General features: G+C 37.8%; 2 protein-coding genes across 2 annotated transcripts in view; one reads left to right on the top strand and one right to left on the bottom strand.

Annotated features, from left to right (window-relative positions):
* REC114 (REC114 meiotic recombination protein) overlaps window positions 1–22230 on the top strand; it is a 23840-nt gene extending 1610 nt beyond the window's left edge. The window contains exons 3-6 of the mRNA XM_026043653.1: window positions 13825–13908; window positions 16656–16868; window positions 18728–18796; window positions 22069–22230. Of these exons, the coding sequence (XP_025899438.1) occupies window positions 13825–13908; window positions 16656–16868; window positions 18728–18796; window positions 22069–22230 (528 nt within the window). The remainder of the gene's footprint in view (window positions 1–13824; window positions 13909–16655; window positions 16869–18727; window positions 18797–22068) is intronic.
* Window positions 22220–23453, bottom strand: part of NPTN (neuroplastin) — a 36914-nt gene continuing 35680 nt past the window's right edge. Inside the window, exon 13 of the mRNA XM_026043652.1 lies at window positions 22220–23390. The gene's annotated coding sequence lies outside the window, so the exon portion shown is untranslated. The remainder of the gene's footprint in view (window positions 23391–23453) is intronic.

Raw genomic sequence — 23453 nt, 5'->3', positions numbered from 1 at the left:
ATTGGTTATGTAGTCCTAAGATATGTTGTTATAATATTGTGGACACAACAATAGCTTAAAAATTGTTTTAACTGAATTTGTGATAGCCTGTGTTTCAGGTACTAAATTCAAAAGATTTCACAATGATACCAAAGAGGTTAACAGAAGCTCCATTTTGAAGAAATTGATTTGATGCTGACATTGCACTATGCCTTGTGATAGAAAAAGGCCTGTACTAAAAGTGGAATTAACTGTGTTCAGTGCCTGTCAGATACGCCTTGATGAGAAGATGCAGAAAATGGCTGATAAATAGTAGAAAACTTGCAAACTACTGCAAAATAATTCAGCTTTAAGACAGAGAAAAATTTCTACACAGAATGCATGACTGTGTGCTGTAGATTTAAATACATACAATACTATAAATTATATTTTTTTTGTGCACCTTAAAAGGTCTTTGTACAGGAGTCTTCCAAGCCCTGGTGAAAATGGGATTAGGACAGAAAGAGACTTTGCCATTTTTTTCTTGGTCCAGTTCTGGTTTAGGTTTGAGACTGATCTGATCCTCTGTCAGCATAAGGCTTAAGGTGTGATTCACCTGATAAGAATAAATATCCATATTAAGGATGTACTAATCTTCTGAAGTAGCTTTTCTGCTACAGTTTTCCTGCCTTTGGGCAGATTGCTCATTTCTTCTAGTTGTGTAATGGAAGGTAAAAGCAATTCAGGTTCTGAATGCATAAATGAGATATTCATAGTTTGACCACAAGTCAGCATACATTTATAAGAAGTTTGTATAAAATAGCTGGCAATAATGTTAATTATTCATATTCACAGATATTCACATTTGGCTATCGCTATWTTAAGAGTGGCTGTTATGAGGTAGGGCCCATTAAAAGATAGATCATGGAAGTCTTAATATACGTCTCTATTTTACCACTGGGATTTTATGTTGGCTATGACAAATTATGCCCCAAACATGGTAAGGCATTAGGTTAAATAAAGTGTTTAAGCATCTGCAATAGAATAGTAACTACATATCAAAAAAGAGAGTTTTTTGWTTGTTTGTTTTGAATCTCTCCAAGTAAATAACAAAACACTGAATTTGAACGCCRATGCTTTGATCTCAGATGAACCGTAGGGACATGTGGGATAGGAGATGTGCATCACCAACCTAGCCAAATACACGAAGACTATAGATGTCTGTGTTCCCTGTCCAGGTCAAATAACAAAAAAGTTTAATTATTGGGCAATGTATGCTATTGCTGCAGACCAGACCAGACTATAGAAGTGGCTAATTTCACTGGTTCTGTCTCCTTGTAGTCGCCTGTTCCTGGGAGCTGTCAGAAACTGATCACAATATTTAAGCAGGCGTTGCACAGCCAAGTGCACGCTGTCTTTGCAACTGTCACCGACCAAATCTTCTTGCTGGGAGTTCCTTGCAATGGATGTTTTGTCACAGAGGATAATGTTAAATGCAGAAGTTTCTGCCCCAGAGGGAAAGCATCAAGTTTGATGGAGTGCTGCACTTGAGGTGATTCAATTGATGCTCTTGCTGCATGCTTCATTCGTGCTTGCTGTCATGGACCTCTGAGTCTCTCCTTTTAAATGCCAAAGTGTTCTCCAACAGCTGCCTGCTGCCTTACTCACTTGCAGTGGAATTCCCTCTGATGTACTTACAAAACTGCTTCTTACTATGTAGTAACTACATCTTTTAAATTGTTTAGTCTTTTGATCTATCTTCCAATCTCTACACAGATGCTTTGATGTACAATGGGCTCCTGGTTTTAAGGAGGCTGTATACCAACTCCGTTGCTTTGTGCCTTACAGAGCTGCAGAGGAAGACAGTGAGGCACAAGATCCTCACTGTGGATCGCTGTGCATATCCCTATTCAGTACTGCTTGGGGGACTCATGTATGAATTTCATGGGACTTTCCTTGGCTGCAAAACCCTGGAGAAAACCAAATGATAGGTGACATTCTCTTTATACTGTACCAGGAAGACATTTTGCAGTTTGCAGGTATTAAAGAATGATAGAAAGGATCTTCTAGGAATGATGTTCCTTGGCTTGAGCATGGTTGGTCTGATTAGGCCTGATTTACTGTGAAGGTAGATGTTTCATGCTAATGTTTTGACTTAGTCTTAATGTATTCTCTCTCTCTGTATGTGTGTGTGTGTGTGTGTGTGTGTATGTGTGTATGTGTGTATCCCAAGCACTGCTCCTCAGAATTTCCTATCTGGTTTGATTTTCCTGAGGCAGTTGCTGTTGATAGAAAAATAACCTTTTTTTTTTTAATAAAGATTATAGAACTTTTCTGGAAAAATAGATTTTTTTTTCTCATGGGAGAATATCCAACAATCACCAATGTGCAATTAAATAAATTGCAATCTGACACCAGTGAATGTTTCCTCAAGGACAGTATCTTATCTCAACTAGCAGTTACAGCCAGCCATTTGAAAGAAAAATGAAAAAGTCCAGCAGTGAGTAGTTACTCAGTCACAAGGACCATTTCCTTTTCAACTTGAATAACTATATTTTATTTTTCTAAAACTTCTATGGATGGGAAATAAAATGATTTTTTTTCCCTCTAAAAGTAATCCAAGAATGAACTGAACTGGTTACTAAATTCAGAARATCATTGTGGTGAAATTGCCAAATAATATTATTTTTTGCAATAACATTTASTAGTAGTAAGAGAAGAATAGAAGCCTCCGTCACCCCTGAAGTTTTATTTTGAACTATTCTAAGCAAGAAGTTTAAAAACAGAACCCCCTTCCAGACTCAAAAAAAATGTCATCTAACATCTCTAACAAAGAAATTTTATTAATTGGACACTTTTAAAAATGAAAAATATTGCACTATGAGCTAATCTTATCTCTTGTGGTTTAAAATTGACATGGAATGTAGTTAAATCAGTGCATTAGTGGATTCAGACTATCTTGTTTTGTACCTTCTATTTTCTTTAATAAGATAAAATTAAGAATACGTCTGTTCTTTAGTGATGTGTGTGTTTTACAAAAGCTAAAAAGAAACCTTTTAACTGCCTGCAAGTTCTGCTTTAAGCTGATAATATTATGAGTGGATGCTTTTTTAAAAGTCCAACAAAATATCCAAGTCACATACATCATTGAACTTCAGATTTTTCTCTCTATTCCTCTGTTGTAAATATTAATATTAACTGAAGTGGTGCTTGCCTGAACTTGGTGCTCATCGGCTTTATAGCTAATCTTCTGCACAACTAATCTCAGTTGGCGAACATTCTAGTGATAGCTCCAAATGTTTGCGCTCTCAGCGATTCTTCTCTGAAACATTTTCATAGCCAATGTTGATTTATGTACTAAAATACAAAAATTATTTTTTGGAGCATATGTTCTAGTCAGTGTGAAAATAAGATAGCTTTTGTGCGAGCTATTTATGCAATGAGTGCTCTTGTTTAGTGTCTACTTTTCAGTAACACTCACCTTTCTCTATGTCTCCATGTGCACACAACTGAAGTGAAAGGCATGTATTCAGAAATAGAAAATCTGTTTTTAATTGATGGTTGGATTAATYGTCTCCATTCTAGGAAAAATATTTAAGTGTTTCTTAGTGCATGCCAAAATGTTTTCTCTGCATTGGACATGTGTAAGAAAATTAAAAGGAGAGAATCTGTAAAACAGGAATGTAAGAAACTTTTTGTTTTACGTGGCTAGAGAATTGTAGCTAAATAGAGGCAAGTGAGTCTATGGCTCTTTTATGATCCATCTCTAATACTTATAAATTAGCAATAAATCTTCACAYRCCCTAATTTGTTTTTTAAAAAATATATTCAGTAGACTATAGAATATTTTTATTGAGTGTTAAAATCRTAGGATATTTAATGAATGCCTTTCTAGCAACCTTTTTGCTAATGGAATTTGCAAGATTGTTTTCTTGCCAGAAGGAATTCAGCCTCAGCGCTTATTTTAAATCAGTCAGATTAGTATAGTACCTTGTGCTGTTAYGGTGCAGTGTGGTGAAGTGCTATAGCTTTGACACAGTTTATTATAGTATCTGAGAATACTTCAGAATTGATGATTAAAGTACAACTCCATGGTTCTGTAACAAATAATTGTGTATAACTTCAGTGTTTACATCAGTTGTGCAAAGAAACCCAACAGCTTATTTGGATGGGTAAACTTGGGAATAGGTATGCATCCAAGATTGTTTAAAATTTGCTTTAATGGAAGTGCCAGAGACTTATTTGAGTCTGTCTTAATAAGGAAATAACTGCTTTCCTTTAAAAATGCAATCTGCTTCTTGTGATCAGTCAGATGAAGTGAAGAGGAGGGTAAATGGAGCTTCAAGGATTGGAACATTAAAATCCCTAATGTGTAATGCAAATGAAAGTGCTTTTTGCTTTTTTTTTTTTTTTTAAACAAAGTTCTTAATTTGGAATCAAATTACAGAATATTTTTAGGACATATTTTTGCTCTAGTGTGGCCTGCCAGACTGCTTATCTTGCTATATGAAATCTCATTCTTGCATGCTGCAGATGATAGGATTTCAACAGGGATAGATATCTCGATGGYACATCTGGCTGTTCCTGGCCGTGCTGTGAAGATGCAGCAGATCATGTTCTGYATCACCATACACACAGCTCTTATTTCTTTTCTTTCCTTCCTTTCAAATCAGCACATTATGAAAATTATATTTGGCATTATTGGATGCAATAAATTCTGATGCTGGAATTCTTGGTATTCTACAAATCAAAATTGTGAAGCAGTCCTATTAAATAGGATGAAATTAGTCCAGAGTAATTGATTTGTGGTTTGATGTTTTGGAGTGCAAACTAAATATTCTTAGTGCCCTCCTGGTTCCCTCATAACTTCTAATAAGCTAGTAGTRCTAAGGATACAGTAGATTCTAAGCTCATTAATTAGGCAAGCAGTCAGCAGAAGAATCTATATTCTTGATGCTCTCTTTGCAGTGCCTAAAATTTGGGTACTTGTATTTTTGAGATGATATTCACAGTGGTGATCTGAGTGGTCAAAGGTTCCTGTGTAACAGATGAGAACATTTAACACCTAGGGAAGTGAAGAGATTGCTAGAATGTTCTGCTCACTAGTAATCCATGGAAAGCTAGAGGGAGGTTATTTTTTTACCCATGATTTTTATTGGAAAGTGTAGAAGAAATCTTGGTTTTATTAACTCATTCAAAACCAATCAATTCTTGGTTCTTTTTTTTTTTTTTATTTTAATTCTAGCATACGCTACCGAGATTATTATTACTTTGGATGAGCTGAATATCTTTCTGCATCAGTTGCCTCATTTATGTTGGATAAAATGATACATTCCTTTTTATAATTCTTGTACAYTGATGATCATCAGCAATAGAGTTTTAAAGGATTCTGATCTTTACCATTCTCCTCTTCAGTTCTTTTAGATTCAACTACTACAGTAGGTTTTAGAGARTTTTGACATGTATGTGTGAAATACATTTATCTTGCAGTTAAAGTTTAGCATATGGTATTGATCTAGAGAAGGATGTTTGAAATACAAACATTTTAAAAAGACATAGGAGTGTCTTAAGAGTCTAGTCCTGCAAAGTTTAGAGTGCATTTAGAAAAGTGTTACCTGATGAAGGGTGCTCGGGTCCTTATACACCTCCAGAAAGGCYCTAAGCTTATAACCAAACAAGTGCTAGCAAAGTGTTTCATAGATCCTCTAATCACAGAAATCCAAACAGTTTAAGGAATGCATACCTTCACTGTATCTCTCTGTTCTACAGAAGAGTATATTGAGTTGACATAGTCATCAATAGGTCTGCAGTCCCTTCTCCCTCTACCTTTACGATGTTATCAATAGACAGAATCCATTAACATCTTGTTCACTGAGCTCTTATCAGGTTTCATTGTCTTACAAAAATATTGATATATATATACATATACATATCTTTCCTTTTGGTGTCAATTATGAAATCTAATGTTTTGTCCTGAGGTAGGAGCTGATCTTTGCTGTCCATTCCTTCACAGGACTGCTTCACAGGCTGCTGTCTCCAGACACGTGGAGGAGAAGAAGGTGCTCAGGAGTAGCCAGCATGGAWTCACCAAGGGGAAATCATGCTTGACTAACCTGATCGCCTTCTATGATGGAGTGACTAGCTGGATAGATGAGGGCAGAGCGGTGGATGTCATCTATTTGGACTTCAGCAAGGCTTTTGACACCGTCCCTCACAGCATCCTCCTGGGCAAGCTCCAAAGGTGTGGGAAGGAGTGGACGGGGAGGTGGATTAGGAATTAGCTCAGTGGCAGGGTGCAGAGAGTGGTAGTCAGTGGTGCGGAGTCCAGTTGGAGGCCTGTAGTTAGCGGTGTCCCCCAGGGGTCAGTCCTCGGTCTGGTCCTGTTCAACTTATTCATTAACGACCTGGACGAAGGGATGGAGTGCTCCCTCAGCAAGTTTGCCGACGATACCAAACTGGGTGGAGTAGCTGATAGGCCTGAGGGCTGTGCTGCCATCCAGAGGGACCTGGACAGCCTGGACGACTGGGTGGTGAGAAATCTCATGAGGTTCAACAAGGGCAAGTGCAGGGTCCTGCACTTGGGGAGGAATAACCCCGGACACCAGTACAGATTAGGGGTGGACCTGCTGGAGAGCAGCCCTGCAGAGAGGGACCTTGGTGGATGGCAAGATGACCATGAGGCAGCAGTGTGCCCTGGTGGCCAAGAAGGCCAATGGGATCCTGGGGTGTGTTAAGAAGAGCGTCTCCAGTAGGTCGAGAGAGGTGATCGTCCCCCTATACACAGCCCTGGTGAGGCCACATCTGGAGACTGTGTTCAGTTCTGGGCTCCCCAGTACAAGAGGGATGTGGAGCTGTGGGAGAGAGTCCAGCGCAGGGCTACGAGGATGATCAGGGGCCTGGAACATCTGCCCTATGAGCAAAGGCTGAGGGAGCTGGGCCTGTTCAGCCTGGAGAAGAGAAGGCTGAGGGGGGACCTGATCAGTGCGTATACATACCTCAAGGGAGNAGGCTGAGGGGGGACCTGATCAGTGCGTATACATACCTCAAGGGAGTCAGTGAGGAGGAGGAGGCCGGCCTCTTTTCAGTGGTGGCCAGCGACAGGACTAGAGGRAAYGGCCACAAGCTGAGGCACCAAAAGTTCCACAGGAACTTAAGGAAACACTTCTTGACAGTGAGGRTGACAGAGCACTGGAACAGGCTGCCCAGAGAGGTTGTGGAGTCTCCTTCTTTGGAGATCTTTAAAACCCGCTTGGACGCAGCCCTGTGCCACRTGCTCTAGGTGACCCTGTGTGAGCAGGGGGGTTGGACTAGATGACCTCTGAGGTCCCTTCCAACCTTAAGCACTCTATGATTCTATGACTGTAGTTTGTGGGAGAACTCTTTCTAGAAACCTGATCTCTAGCTGCAGGTGCCTAACACTTCTGGGCACCTCTGAATGTAACATAGTCCTGCTGCTGCACTGTGGTTACTTCTACAATATGACAGTGAGAGGTTGGCTTGGTGCTGGTGTACTTCAAGTTTTCTGTCTTTTCTGCAGATGTCTCTCTGCAGGAACAGAGTACATCCTGACAGAGGGCCGTGGGCACAGCTTGCCTTTTAGCAGGGCTACGCTGGTAGCCTATGTCAGATGCTGTTCCTTTTCTCTGGGTCTCTATTGACTACAAATGTCAGGTRCAGCTCTAGCTGCAGGAGCAAACTCACATTTGTTGCCTAGGCCCAGAGCTTTTGCAGTTATGTAAGTAGTAAGATGCTGAAGCAGAATTCACTCAAGAACAAAGTGTTTAAGGCACAATTGAGAGTTTGGGTGCAAGGAAAAAAAATATCTGTGGGTTTGGGTGTAAATATGAAATATCTTGGAGCTGCATGTGCCCTGCCAATATTGCAGAGGATTTTAGGGGTAGGCAAAGAGTTTGGGAATTGTGTGATGACTGCACCTTTATTGCTGGAAATTCTGGAATGCAGTAGCTGGGTTTTTGTAGTAAGGGCTTTACAACTTCTGCAGCTGGTTCACCAATAATTTAGTTCTTTAGTTCTTTTTCTTTCTGTAACTCCTGCAATTGCACTTAACTTCATGGTTATGGAGTGCCTGACTGGAAAGTTAGAAAATTTATCTCAGATGATGTGGACCTGATGTGGACCTGGTTACTGATGTGGACCTGAAAGTCATACTTTTTTCCTGATGCAGCTCATCAGAAGAAAATTGAGGTTTTCTTTTTGTTTTTTGAGGGATCGGACTGSTCTTCACTACTCAGGAACAGATAAACTTAGGCAATAAGTAAAAGCTTGTCACGTATCAGTTGAGAGTCTTGGGCCTCTTCCATGCTACTTTATTTTCAATGTTGAGCACAAAAAAGGGGAGAAGGAAAAACTGGGAAGTATCACAGATAAGCAAATGTTTTCAAAAGTACATTAATCTATTTGATTTCAAGTGATAGAGAGCACTGATTCCATAGGTTGAGTGTTGATGAAAATTCTGCCCTCAACCTCTCTACTGTGATAATGAGGCTTGGACTGTCTTTCYTTTGCCATCTTACTTCAGTTGGCTGCCAGGGATATCCTGCCTGAAAGACACTGGGATATTAATTATTAACACAATAAAGTTCTTTTGATCTCATGCTGAACTCATTACCGATGAACTGTGTTACACCCAATTGATCTTTCAATTCATCGTACAAGGCATGTATCCATTCTGAATGGTGTATTATAAATGGTAGCTAAAAGAATTTTTTTAATATTGTCTGTGATTTAAATAGGCAGAGTATATTATGCTTGTGATGAAAATAAATGCTTCTTTATAACTTACTGTCTATACAAAGTTTAGTTTCACTTAAAAACATGTATACTGCATGAGTGTAACTCCAGAATGTTTGCTATACAAAAAAAGGGTAATATATATTGAAGGAAATGCTTTGGCTTGCAAACTTTGCCTTGCAGTTAAGTTTGCCTAACTACCTTGCATTTAAACATAGAATAAATAATCTTTTTCTGTGTTCACATATTGTTTAGCACCTCATTTGAGGTGGCTAGATAATATCATAGAAATGTTAATAATAGTAGGCAATACTATGTAATACATATCATAGACAGGCCTCATTATTCGATAGCTTCTTGAATGCAAAAGTATAAAAGCAGAACAAAAGCATTTCTAAATTAGCGATGGTCCAGAAACGTATAAAGCTAGATCAGCCTTACTGATTTCTCTGCCAGATGTGAGTTGTGGTTGACTTGTCCACATTTCAAAATATTTGGGAAACGTTTCCTACCTCAGCTTTATTTCTCTCTAGGACTATGAGATGCTTAACATTTTTACTAGAGAAAATATAAAATTCTTTTGCTTTAATGTAGTGTTACTGCTACTACCACCCTGGAAAACAAGATGAGGACTATATGCATGATTGAATGCTAATGTTCTTAGGAAAAAAAGCACCCTTTTATATCTCCAGATCATAAACATTTGGGATCTTTTCCTTACCAGTTAGTTCCATGTTGCCATTCTGTCTATGTTCCTGATTATTCCTATACTGCTGCTTCTCCTTTCTCTTTCCCAGTATTGCTCAGCAAAGCCCAACTCTGGGCACAAAACTCATGTTACACAGATTTTGATGTTGTGGTGCAGAGACCACAGCTATCCTTGTTCTTGTCTTTCTGGTGGTTTGAATATAATGTTGCCATCTGATTTCCAGAATCTTCCTCATACTTCCTGCATGATGGCAGAGATGATTTAATTCTCTAGCTTTTGAATAATGGAGCAGAGGACAGATTTGTTGTGGTCTTCTTCTTGGTTGCCCTGAATTTGTTTATTTAACTTCATATGCTGATTCATAATTCTCTCACTAAGAATGAAACGGATATCATCATTATTTTGTCCTATCTCAAGAGGCAGCAAATACTTAGACTTAGGTAATRCCCAAAAAGCTATGAGGAACAGAATAGAGCTTCTTAATATTGTGCTAAATCAGGCTTATTTGCTGCTTAAAACTGAGAAAATCTAGAGGATCTTGATTGTAGTGTCACTTAATGGTGTAAACAATTTAATGACAGCGTTTCGTCTGAGTAGTTCTGCACACCTGAGTTTGTCCATAACTTTCCAGGCAGCTTTTTTGCAGACGAGTTCTATTGTATTGCTTGAGTATTGCATGGAGGCACTCCCTTTTGGGTTATGCTATTCTTAGGTTTCTATTTGTTTTTCCTTGGCAATATGGAATCAACCAAGAGTGCAAGAGTAAAGGAAAAACTTTGTGCTTTGTTCTTCAGTTAGCTAATTAAAGTCAAATTTCAGTTAATTAAATTCTGCTCTTGGAAGTGAATAATTAGAGTATGTAAGTAAACATTCTTTTTTTTTTTATTTGTTTGTTTTTCCAATTTGCTTTACCTTAGAGAAAGGAGATAGAAAAGAATGGCAACCTGGGAAATGTCAGTGAAGTAGCTGGCAGGAAAATTAAATGTTATCTGCAATTTATGATCTCTTTGAAAACGGTATTTTAAAGAGAAAACATTTTTCTATGTCTTGCAATGAAAGGAAAAATACTGTAAAATTAAACTTAATATGGGAACAGCTATTTTAAATATACATAGTTGGTGTGTATCAAAAGCAGTATTTGAGATGTACAGAGTGCTACAAATTACTGAAAGTGGCCTAAGTTAAAAAAAGGGATATTGGAATTGCTTCACCAACAGCTTTTTGGGACTTGCGAGTGGAAACACTGGGAGAGGAAGGGGCAAAGGGGGAGTTTCCAGTATCAGGCATTGCTCGTAGTCTGACACAAATGACTTGCTAGGTTGGTTGCCCAGTGCTCAGCCTGGATGCCTGTCCAGGGTAAGTGGTTCTGAACTGTCCTGTATGGTGTGGATGTTCTCATGAATCTTGTCAAGTTAAAATTGTCTAATGTTTATTCCTTGAGATCTGGGAAATCAACACCTTGTGCTGAGAGGGAATTCACCTCATGTTGTTTTGCATTTGTTTCAAAAAAATAAATGCAAACACACTTGCTCTAGTGCATTCTAAACAGTGATAATGTTTACTCTCCATGTCACTTTTATAAGCCTTGAGGCTTAAACTAGAAGGCTCATAAACCCTGGGACAGTATTTTGACTTTTTGTTTTGTTTTTTTTTTTCCTTTATAAATTCCAATTTTAAATGTATTTCTCTCTGCTCTGATGTGAGAATCTATCTCCTACCCCGCTTAAGCTCTTCTGCTTCCCTTTCTGCAACCAGTTCTCCACCTTGAATGCATTATAGGCTGTACCTTACTCATATAATTTCAATTCCATTTTCCTTGCCTGGCTCCTTTACATTGACAATAAACATAGCACTGGCTGCTAATTGCTGTAGATAGACGTGACTGTTAAGTATACCTTTAAATTACTTCCAGTGCACAAAAATCAAATTTTCCTTTTTTTTTTTTTTTTTTATTTTTTTTTATTTTGTGCAACCATGTACTAAGACATCACACCAGTAATGGCTGCAGGTGGTGTTGACCTCAGGTGAAGTATTGCCATGCTAAGCACAAGCATCTCTTCAATTTTTTTTTCCCAACAACTGTAGTGTTAAATCCAGAGGTGAAATTTTAGCCTGGAGGATGTACTACTGCTATGCAAACTCATTACCCTGTTGAAAAAATATGTGGCAGCATGAGTCTTGCTGTGGATTAGCTACCTAAATTAGCTTCTCAGTCTACATGCCATGAAACCTATGCCACTATATGCTTACTGTTACTTTCACTCTTATTTTATTCTTCATAGTAGTGCTTATCATTACATATTAACAAGGTCTGCTGGGCAACTTTAATAAGATGCTAAATTTTGCTGAGGTTTTCTCAGCTTTTAGTGCATTTCATCATGGAGATATTGTACACACTTGGGAGCTACGTGTGCTATATGACTCTTCGAGAGCTGAAAAGTGAAAATAAGTATAAAAAAATCTCCTGCAGCAATATGGGAGCTACAGCCTTTCTGAATTTGCAGCTGAATTGTGATAAAACTTATTGCAATGTCTATTTGCATTACAGTGTTATATTTATGGCAGCTAGCTTGCTGGCACTTATCCTGATTTGGTTTGAGAATCATTTCTGGATCTATCTTATTTGTTTGCYGTTTCTGCTGCCTTGTTTTCTGCAGTTATTGCCACTTTACTGGTTTGTCTTCGGGACAGTGACCCTAGACTGGAGAGGATTTTGTCTATAGGGAAGGACATTGCCTTTAGGGTGGTGGACMCAGCCTCCTGCTCCACTGTTTCAGCAATCTAATTGCATCGTGTACTGTGGCTGTGCAATRCTGACTTACCAAACAAGATGTTCTCTTCTAGTGAGAATCTCTATTAAGATCCAAGTTCCTTTAAATAATTCCTGTAAGCGTAGAGGATGGCCTGGCACTTTCCTTCCATCATGAAGTGAGGTCATCTTATTCTTCTGACCTTGAGGCCTTTCACATCTCAGCAATTTCCGCCTTGCAGCATTTTGAGTGCACTCAGTTCTGCCAAGTGACTGCCCTGCCTAACCTGCTGTCGAGGCTTTTCCAAAAACAGTGCACAGGCAAGTTTTCCTCCTCTGACCTTAAATCTTTTGGGGCTGATACTTGCATGTTCTTACCGTTCTGGAGTCTGTAGCAGTAAATAGGTGCTCAACAATGAGTCCTTGAGCCAGTTTGCCTTCAGTTTCAGCCATCAGTGTTTCTTAGACATCCCTCTCAAAGCCCAGTTAAGGTCCACATGCAACTGCTGGGTGAGGCTGTAGAGCCAGCACAGTAAAAGGGTAGTGTCTTCCTTGTTAGAAAGCAGAATGGCAGGCGGCATCCCAGCCTGAACCAGGGTGGGACAGATATTGATTCTGGCAAAAATACAATCTGGTGCTTCAGGATTTGCATGACTTGCRAATTTTTATGAAAAATACAGCAGCTGAAAAGCATTATTAGTTCATAAAAAATGAAACAGGCAAGGATATTCTWTCTAGCCTTTCAACTTTGACAAATGATGACCATGTGTCAGTCTGTGCAATAACTTAGTCCATTGCCCTGCAATGTTTATGTGATGTTTTCAGATTCCTGGGATATTTTTACAGAATGCTAAGTGGTCTGCCTTGTTTGAAAAAGACCACCAGTTAACACAAATGAAGTATAAAAATATCATTATGAAGTTATAAAGACTTCTGCTTGTTTACCTGAATTCTGCCTGAAGAAAATGTCTATTTAGGTCTTGGATAAGCAATTGCTGTCCTCTTCTCCAGGGTTGTCTGCCCTCTGCTGCTCTTCTCAGTAACTTCATGGATGCAAGAGGAGAATTTAAAACTGTTGGTTGCAACTGTTTTATTTTGCATGTCAAGGAGACTTTCATAATATATACACTCTGAAATATATATGGAAATTAAAATGTACCCTGATAAAGTGCTGTTGCTAGAACTATAGATTCTAATTTAATGCAGAGTGTGGTTAAAAAAATAAGTATTGTCAATTTTATGTTTTCCGTGTAATTTTCCATTAGGTTTACAGATAGTAAATTTTTCAGGTAACTGAAAAATATTTWAAATTTGTAGTTGTTGGTTATTTCTGAAATGTTAAGTATTAGCTCTTTTGAAGTATGTGATAACTATTGCTTGCTGGTTCTTTAGCAAAGGAAGCTATATCACTGTAGTCTGGAATTCGCATGATGTGTGACTCTGCACTGATGGCCCCATGAGACTCCCCACCCTCCGTGGGGAGGTCATAGGGAATCTTGGTATGTTTAATACAGCAGAATAAGAGCCAAAGATATATAGATATAAATGAGCTCAATTTCATTGAGAAATGAAATTTTGTTAAATAACTTGACCTTTTGTTTACTTCTGAGTGTTGTATATTCACTGTTTAAATAGACTGCCTTCTGCTTCATTTCAGGAAGGCTTCTCATTAATTGATTCCCACAAATGGTTGAAAATAGTAAGAAGAGCAGACTGCTTGCTGTTTGGGGCAAAGTCAAAGGTCAGTAGAGCTGCTTCTAATTATTTCCAATAGTCATGACAGTTCTGTAGAAAGCTCCTACTATTTGAGTCATAGGGACTACTTTCTAAGAGTAAGCAATTAAAATATCCAGTCTGCTTTTACTTAGAATTTGCTCGTCTGAATGTATAAAATCTGAAAATAGGCCCACATGCTGACAGCCACACTGCTAACCAATAAAAAAATTAAGAGATTCCTACTTGTGGCTTACATTCTTAGATGCTGCTTATCAATCATTTTGAACTGCATATACAACATCTCCTACACTGACAATTAAATTTAAACATTTCTTTGCTTGAGAACGTGTGAAAGATGGATTAGTTTTGTATGTATTCCTGTTCTTTCTCACACTTGCCATCCGGGTTACATCTCAGAGAACTGGTATTTCCATTCTGGGACCTCACCCTGGCCAGCTGAATATCTACACAGTCATTTCCTGGCCCCTGAGGCTGGGCATAGTAGTGTCTGATTAAGGCATCTGGTGTTGAAGCTAATGAGAGAGGCCTGGACTTCTGGCCTTACCCTCAAATTTCATGAAAAATGATTGGTTAGCTTTTAAATAATTAAATGGTACTTCCTTGTGTACTAACTTATGTATAAAATCTCAGTTTTCTTAGTTCTTAAATGAACTCTGGAAGGCTACTTATTTGGCTCTGCTGAGCACTTGACAGGTTATTCAGAAACAAAGATGGTTTCAAAATGAGAACAACTCTCACTGCTCCCCTGATACTTTTTAGGTTTTGTTGTTGCAGGAGAAACTGCTGCCTTCAGTTTAACTCTTTGTACTGGACAAGAGAATTCATTTTTAAGTTAGAAACATTAATTCTGCAAGAGCCGTTAAGCCTTTTGTTTAGTAGCTACTAGAGACAAGTTTTTAGCTCCTGCCATCGTTCACCAGACTATTAAGGCATAAAAACATCCCCCGTATTCAAGCTGTTCTAGCAGTTCTCCCTGCCAGGAGCTCTTGTGGGAGGTATAGACTGGGTTATTATAATCATAGATAATTGCAACAGCAAGGGTAGCAGAAAACTGCACCTATGCCTGTTTACTCTGGCTAATTATACAGTTTTATATGTTTTATAAAAGATGATACAAACAAAACACTACAGTTTGCAGAGAGGAATGCTTTGCTAATTGCAAAATATAAACAGATGTGAGGCATAATACCTATTTTTCAAATAAAAAGTCATCATCTCATTTCAAAATAAGTCTAGCCTTGATAGGAGCAGTAGGAAATGCAAAAATAAATATCTCAACCTGTTTTAATTTCATGGGTTCTTCTAGCCTGAAACCACAATAGTTTTGCTTTTATTTTTTTGTCAGATTGCTTAACAATCTGGAGCATTACTGGAGAGTAGACTATGGAGCTGCTGCAGGAATTAGTTTAGATGAATCAGATTCAGTAAACAAAACAGTTAAAAGCAGCTCCCCACCACAGTGTTAAGGGATTCTGCTGCACCCCAGAAAAAAAAAACATCAAAATCAACCTCACAATCATTTTGAGACTTGGACAAAGTTTTGAGGGACTTTTCACTCAGCATTAAATGAAGTCAATCGATCCAAATGCTTGTTTACCATATATTCTCACAACTTAAAATGGATTTAGTGGTATTACAGTGGTCCAGTGGTTTCTCTACTTTCTAACCTAAACGGTGGCTGGAAGAATCCCTGAAATGCTCTCCATGTATATATAGTTTCTGTGCCAATCCTTAAAAACATTTAAGAATGTTTCAGGAAGTCAGCTACAGCACATAACTCCCTAGGTTTCATCTTTGGTAGATGTTAGTACTAAAGGTACTATAAAGCAAAGAATCAAACACAGTTCTGAGTGTACAAGGTGATGACAGAGCATATGCAACTAAATATTTTACTAGCCATCATTTATTTTACCTTTTTGTTCTTTGTTCTYATTCGGTTGTCATTAGGACACGCTTATGATGCACTACAGCCCTTTCAACCCTCCATTTTCAGTGCAGTTTGCTAGAGCTCAAACTTTTGCAGAAATTTTTATTATTATATAGCACAACAACCTGCATTGGAGGTTAACTCGGCCCAGTATTTTTGTTTAGTTTTTAATATTACTTCACAACCTTAAGGAATGATATATTTTATTAAATCATGAAAAGATGTTCTCCATGAGCCTATATTGCTAGTATAKGCAGAATCTGCCATATTTCAGCTGCAGAGAGTCAGAACCTCATACTGATAAGAAAGAATGAGAGAGATACAGACTTGTATCTCCTGACAGACTCCTGACAGTATTACTGTCAGAGCAGTAGACTTGCAGCTGATTTTTTTGGTCTTTTCCATGTGTTTTTGGCCCTTTCCATGGGCTGGAACAATAACACAAATCCTTATATTTAGCTTAATTACCAAGTTAACTAACTTTGGTGCCATTTCATTTTATTACCCATAGCTGGTCAGAGTTGATGTCTTGTTTTAGAATACCACTTGGAACAATAATAACTTAAGTTCCCTGCAATATTTGTGTTTAGGAAAAATAAATCCTSTTGTCATGGCAAGGTATTTCACTTATTTTAGAAATGGGAATCAAACGTTCTCCTCGGTTTATCTACTAGTCCAGACAACGATGCAACAGGGAAACTGGGTTTCTCATATTTAAGTTGGTGCAGTGATCCAAGAAATCTCACTTTCTCCCTAATGATAATGAATGCAAGTTTAATTAAATCAAAATCAATCATAAATTAATTTCTCTTTGCTTTTAGCAGAACGARTGCCGTATGTTCCGTGTCCAGTTTGGAGGAGATTCAAAAGAGCAGATGCTGGAACACTGCTCTAATTGTGTGCAGAAACTTGCCGAGTATTTACCAGTTCAAGTAACGGATGAGCAAAGCCAGATGCTCTATCAAAGTCTCAATCAGCTGGCTAATAGTGAAAATCAAGTGAAGAACTATGAACAAAACTCATCCATGCTACATACAGTAAGTAAGAAAGAGCATATTGACTCAAAAATGTAAAAATAATTAATGCCTTGTGTTAGATTCATAAATGATACTAGTGCACCTTTGACAAAACAATCTTTTGCAGCTACTAGACACTTCTATGAAAAATGAGCAACAGACTATCATTAAAGTCTGCTAAAAGCAAGTTAAAACAATATTTGCTTGACTGTTGATGGTTGTTAGGTTGTCTTAGCTGTTAATCAGCTAGTCTTTTTCCAGGGAAATTATTTTAGGTCTGTGGGTTTCTTGTTGTTTATTACTACTATTATCAGCCTCTATTCTTTATTAAAAATGCTACTACTGGACTAAAAAAAAAGRAAAAAAAAAGAAAAAAAAAGAAAAAGAAACCTTTTGTTTTTTAAAAAGCCACTTTTTCAAGGAAATGCTCTTTATTTTTTCATGCATCTTAGCTGGTGGATTCTGGTTGAAGTCTGAAGGGTTTTTTTTTTTTTTTTTTTTTTTTTTTTTTTTTTTTTTTTTTTTTTTTTTTTTTTCACAATACCTAAACTGTGTAGAGGGTGCCAAAAATGACTACAGCAATGCATAACTCGCAAATTAATTTTTTGGTGCAAGGGCTCAGGCAAGCATAGGAAATCATTACTGCTGAAGAAATAACAAGAAAGGCTACATCTAAGGGACACTTACTAACACTAAAGCAGAGGCGAATATGATTTGGTAAAATAGATGCTTTCTGCTTAGGTTAATAAATAGGAATAGGGGACAGAGGATAAGAGCTGAACAGTCACCAAGAAAATGTGTCCACACTTTCTAAGTGTCCTTATCCATGACTGCTGGGAAGCACCCAGCCACATTTCAGGTAAATATCACAGGATAGGAAAAATGGTCAGAACCATTCAAGCAACTAAGAATTTTCTCTCTTTTTTTGTTTGCCTACTCCTCTCTTTTGCAGTCATAGAATCTATAAATACAGTAGTTGCATCAATTTTTGCTTAACCTGATATATGTTAAAATGATGTCAGGGTAACAATAAAATGCTCTCTTATGTAATACAAAATCCTTGGAAAACTAAGAAAAGCAAATGATGTTTCTGAGGGTGACCCATTCCTGAGTGGGAACGGGCCTTGCCTTGGCATCCGGAGGACCACTAGCTCTCAAAAACATCCCTGCATCTAACTCAGCCAGGACAGCTCTGGGGCATGTGATAAAATATTGAGAACCAAGTCCAGACAGGGAACCTCAGAGTCTCAATTTGTCTTATTTTCAGCACAGAATCTGGGCAAGTCTTAGTTTACTGGAAGGTACTGGTAAAGAAAATGGGGAATAATACACCGCTAAGTTAACACACACCATTTCCCAGAAGGTGCATGAAAGAAAGCCTTCAGCAGCTGATCTCACAGAATTATGGGTTCAGCTTGAAGCAAAATGCCTCTCCTTTGGGCTTTGCCAATTTCCTGATGAGCTAAAACAAAGAATGGAAGGTAAAGAAGTTRAGGGCAGAATGCCACTGAACAATCCTACTGTTGTTAATCATGCTCCCTCTAGAACCATTCTCCAAATACAGAAATGCAAACCTGAACCATATTTTGGGTGCTGTGAACCTTAAAGTAAAAAGCATGTTTTTGGTGAGCATACATATTATTTTTTAGGTTTTCTTTGGTTGGTTTAGACATGAAAATTTTAAATTATGAAACAATGGATCTATAGTTAAACGCGTTTTAAAACTAAAGACTGAGCAGATGTGCAATCAGATTTCAGCCTTTTTACTACATCAAGTAGCTGAGCACATTCTCTTCCTGTTATCTCTAAAATTGGAACTTCTATTCCTTCTTGCACATACCCACACTCTTTTTGCCTTTATTTGCATTTGATATTTTCAGACAGATCAGCCTTTAACAAATTCAGGCACAAGCTTTGGAGAAAGAAGATCTATAACACAGCTAGCACAGGTAAAAATCTCATATTTAGGTCCTGTAACTTCATTTCTCTGGCAGGAAAGAGAGCAAAATATCTTGTACAATCTGATAGAAGATTTTAGTGGGCATCAGGATGCTATCAGCAAAAATGCTTGCTTGCTTACAGCCATGCAAGGAAAACCAAAACATCTTATGTAGTGATTTAGACCTAGGAAATAAGCTAAAAAGGAGAATAAAAAAAGATTTCATACTACAAACAGTTGCTTAAAAACAAAACAAAAAACTGTGCCAAGAGCAACTACTCACATGCCACATCCATCCAAATAAATGATTTTGTCAGTGTTCCACTCTGGAGTTATGTGCAGGTACAGCTAAGTTTGAAAATATCAATCATCCTTAACTCTGATCAAAAGCACCTATAATTCAACTGCTAGTTTCAACAAGAAGTCCAGGGTAAAAGGGTGTTAAAAATTGTAAAATGGTAGTGTTATTTATTTTCTTCCGTATTGTCTAAAATTCACGGTAACACCTCTATGTTTCTAACTTTTTTTAATTGCTTCTGCAAGTTTCCGATGGATCTTCCTTACACCTTTTTTCCTAGGGATAGAACGATCTAGTCACCACTTCTAATCTAAGTGGTTTAAAGGCCCGTTCCTATGTGCCTCATTACGAATGTCCCTAAATCCCCAAAGCTTTTTAATTATAAGAGACTTACCAAAAATCTTACTTTAATGAAAGTAGAGTTTTCTGAGTTGATCTTGATGACAGGAACTATATACATGTACTACTGTTCAACTACCAACAATTTTGTTCTTATCCAGATCTGTGAATTATATTTTAGTACTTCCAGGTATGCTGAAGTATGATTATTATTTACAGGGAAAAAAAATCAACATTCACTTAGTTTTAGTTCTAGCAACAGACTCTTTTATTTTTTTTATCTGCAATTTCAAATAATCAGTTACTTTCAAATAAGACAGTTACTACTGGGGCAGGAAGGAATCAAGTTGACTGTCTACTGCATAATGTTAAGAGGTTACTAGGAAATCTATAGCTACACACTGCTGCACAGCTGAGTTGAGTGCAGACTTAAGCTGTAGCTGTTACCTGCCCATAGCAAGTTTGAAGTCTGACAACACCTTAAAAATACATTTTCTTGCAGCTATATTTCAGTGTTTAGTATATTTGTCTGCAGTAACAGCCAATGGGATTTACCAACAACATGAATGACAGGCACAGGACCATCTCAAACCTTGCTGAGAGCTGATGTTACCAGGGGGCAGGTGCCTGGAACAGCTGGAATAAGTGACATTGGTTGCCCAAGACACACGGGATGCCCTTCCTGRCCAGGACATCGTTTAGATCCGGGTTCCATATTCAGTATAGAGTCATCAAACAAGGCACAGCTTGCCTTTAGCAACTCTGTTTTTCATAACTAGGCTTTGCTTTAAGAAGCAATACTGGAAAGGTAAATTAAAACCTCCTGCATTGTAAAAGAAAAACTTTTCTCAGAGAGAAAGCATCCCAAAGACACTCAGAACTGGTGTTGGGATCCCATCTCCCATGCATAATCTCAATCAGGGAAGAGTTTATTTCTCTATTTCTGTTTCAGAAACATAACCTTTCACCTGGCTTATTTGTGCTTTAGAATTTAAATTTCCTACTACCACCTGCTCAGGAGACATTTTCTGAGGCCTTCAATCACAGTTTAAATGGTAGAAGAAGCTTTAATTCAAGTATTCTCTTTTTATCAGATTTTATTTTAACATAGCCAACAGCTGTTTTTCTCTACTCAAGACTATAAAATGAGGAAAAAAAAAAAGATCCTGCCCTGCGAACCAATAATAAGATGTGCAAAAATAGTAGGATCTGTTCCCCGCTGCTTCTCCAGTCAAACATAGATATGCTCCAACCRCTAGCGTGCCCAGGCCATCTGGCACTTGCCCTATCCTGTTACACGTTTAAGCCATGGAAAGGAGGGCCTGATTTAACAGTTTGTAACAACTTAAACTTTTTCAGATGGACAGGCTTAGTCCACCCTGCTTTTCTCACATCAATACGTTAAAAAAAGGACAAAATTGGCTTTTGAAATTCTTTAAAATAAGAGACAGAATAATTGTGTTAGATGTTTCCCCCACCCCCAAATACCAGAGCATACACTCACCATGATTTTTAGCTGCCTCTGCATTAGACAAGAAGAGCTTCAGCCTTTCCTCATTTCTATTTCCTCTTCCATGCAAAGTATCCAAAAATCGCTGGTAGTAACTGATGCGCCYGCTTACAACTTTGGCAGAAAGGGGTAAACAAAGAGCAAGTGGGAAGYGAGGGCTGTAGAGAATACAGCCTAAATAATGAGGAAAATTCCTGTACACAAAGCCTCAGAGACATTAATGCATGTATTACGAATTATGCCATTTAGAAAGAGCAGTAACCCTGCCTGGAGTAGGGCCCTTAAAGAGCAAAGTTGCCCTTTTGTGAATCTAGCTCACTTCCTGCAGGGAAAATTGGCAGCCAGCCAAAATAAAGTTTTAGTCAAGCTAGTTCAGGGGGTTGTCACAGGCAGCTTCTAAGCACTGTGCTGCTGCTCTTACCAATCCATTAGACTTGTGCATTTCTCCAATGAATCCAAATGGATAAGAGCTGGCATCTCCTACATCCAATGGAAGGTAGTTAAGGCTTCCTCAAGCATGTTAAAGTGACAATCTCCCTTTTTGCTGTTTTATATTGAAAAGTGAGACCATGCACATACTTCTTTCTTCCTCCCATCAACACCACAGTAAAAAAGGGGGGGAGGGTGTGAGGGGAAAATATGAATTGAGGGGGTGTCAAAAGAGTGGTTCGATAGGGATAAAAGTGGTTGTTATGAAAAGCCCCATGCATTCTCTGCAAGAGGGCTCTTGCTACATTAAGGTCGTGGAAGCTAGAACTGCCAGAGCTCTTCTTCAAACAGCATTACATACAGAATCTTTATAAAGATCCTTTTTTTGTTACACAGAACAGATTCACCATGAGGCACAGTCACTGCTACCCAAAAAAACCCAACATTTCCAATTTAAAGAACTGCAAGCTCCAGAACTCAAAGTTGCATAAAAGCTGTATTAGAAGCGGCGCTAAGTATTAGAAAAGACGTTRCATACAGAAACTGTGTGCGATTGAAAGTATTCAAACAGCATGTTAACAAGGCAGATGCGTCTTTATTAAATACTGAAGGGAAAAATTTGATGCAACTGAATCGTTACAAAAAACATGTAATACTACCTTTTATGTACAAGGTTAATACAACACCTTTGTTTTTACTTTTGCAGTCTGTGCTGAAATCGAAGTCTGAGCTCCCCCTTGTGTATCGGCATTCTGTGTGGAGTGCACAAGAGCTGGGGCCTTTTATTCGCTTATGTCTCATGGATCAAAATTTCCCAGCTTTTGTGGAAGATGTGGAGAAGGAATTGAAAAAACTAACAGAAGGTTGATAAATATTAACTTATTACTACTAGAATATACAGCACTCAGGCTACACAAGCTTAAATATTGTTAATTATCTGAAAAAAATCTCACACAGTTTTGTCAGTGTTTTATTTTTAAAAACAGGTGAATCCACTTTTTATACATCATTGCACTTCAACAAATACACAGAACACAAGTTCATGCATCTACAGTTACGCACATCATGAGAACCCTGTAAGGTCTATTTCTACAATCTTTAAATCATGAGAAATTACAGTGTCAAACTAAAGAGTATAACTAGTTGCATAGAATATCACCATGCTGTAACATTTCATCATCATTTAAACAAAAAAGAAAATTATAAAAGTTTGCCTGAATTGAATGTACAAGAATATGTTGAACACATCAGTGCAAAAGGATTTGAGAATTTACATGATTTAACAAAAAAAAATCACTTAAAAAGCAATCATATATATATATTTATAAACTGAAGTTTTGTTTTAGTTTACTGCATTTCACCACCACTTTGTTGAACCATTCTAGCTTTTGAATTCTGATTGCTGGACACCCAAGTCTCTCTGTATAGGTTAAGCCCTTAAGATAATTTCAATTTATATTACTTCTCTAAGTACCAGAACAGTATAATTCTCTCATCTTTCAGACATACCACAAGGAATGAATATCAGCAGCTTAAAAATGAAAAACATTTACTGTATTTTGGTTTTCCCCCCTCCCCCAAAATATAAATATATACTGTATATATTTTTAAGTTTTGCTGTACTTTACAAAAAAGTCTCACTAGATGGCAGTAGTGCGTTTCAGAGCTTGGCCAATTTAACAGCTACCTTAAGTAAAAAATGGCGCATGCATGATCTGACTACTCCTACTGTTTAAATATATTAAGGAAAAAAAGCAACATTCACAGCACATTAAGCCCAAAATAGTTTACACCTTCTACACTGAAGCATTATTAAAATTTATCTGGCTAGGTCATCCTTACAGGAGAGGCTAAATAAGGCATGCTTTAGACAGTCATATTGTTGCTCACTTGAAAAGGAGAGGAGAGAAAAAGAAAAAAAAAAAAGAAAGAAAAAAAAAAAGATAGAACTGGAGTTCTAGAACCAAGAGTCCCAACCATTAAATTTAGCAGGTCATATTGCCATCAGTCTCTCAGAAACTTAAAGCTCTAAAAAAGAAATGAGAAGAGGCATTAGTCAATGACTGACAGCATTTTCTGCATCACGTGCCA

The sequence above is a fragment of the Nothoprocta perdicaria genome, unplaced genomic scaffold, assembly GCF_003342845.1.
Source record: "Nothoprocta perdicaria isolate Ctin4 unplaced genomic scaffold, notPer1 scaffold_332, whole genome shotgun sequence".
Taxonomy (NCBI): domain Eukaryota; kingdom Metazoa; phylum Chordata; class Aves; order Tinamiformes; family Tinamidae; genus Nothoprocta; species Nothoprocta perdicaria.
The sequence above is the reverse complement of the archived record's forward strand: the minus strand, read 5'-3'. Positions and strand labels throughout refer to the sequence as shown.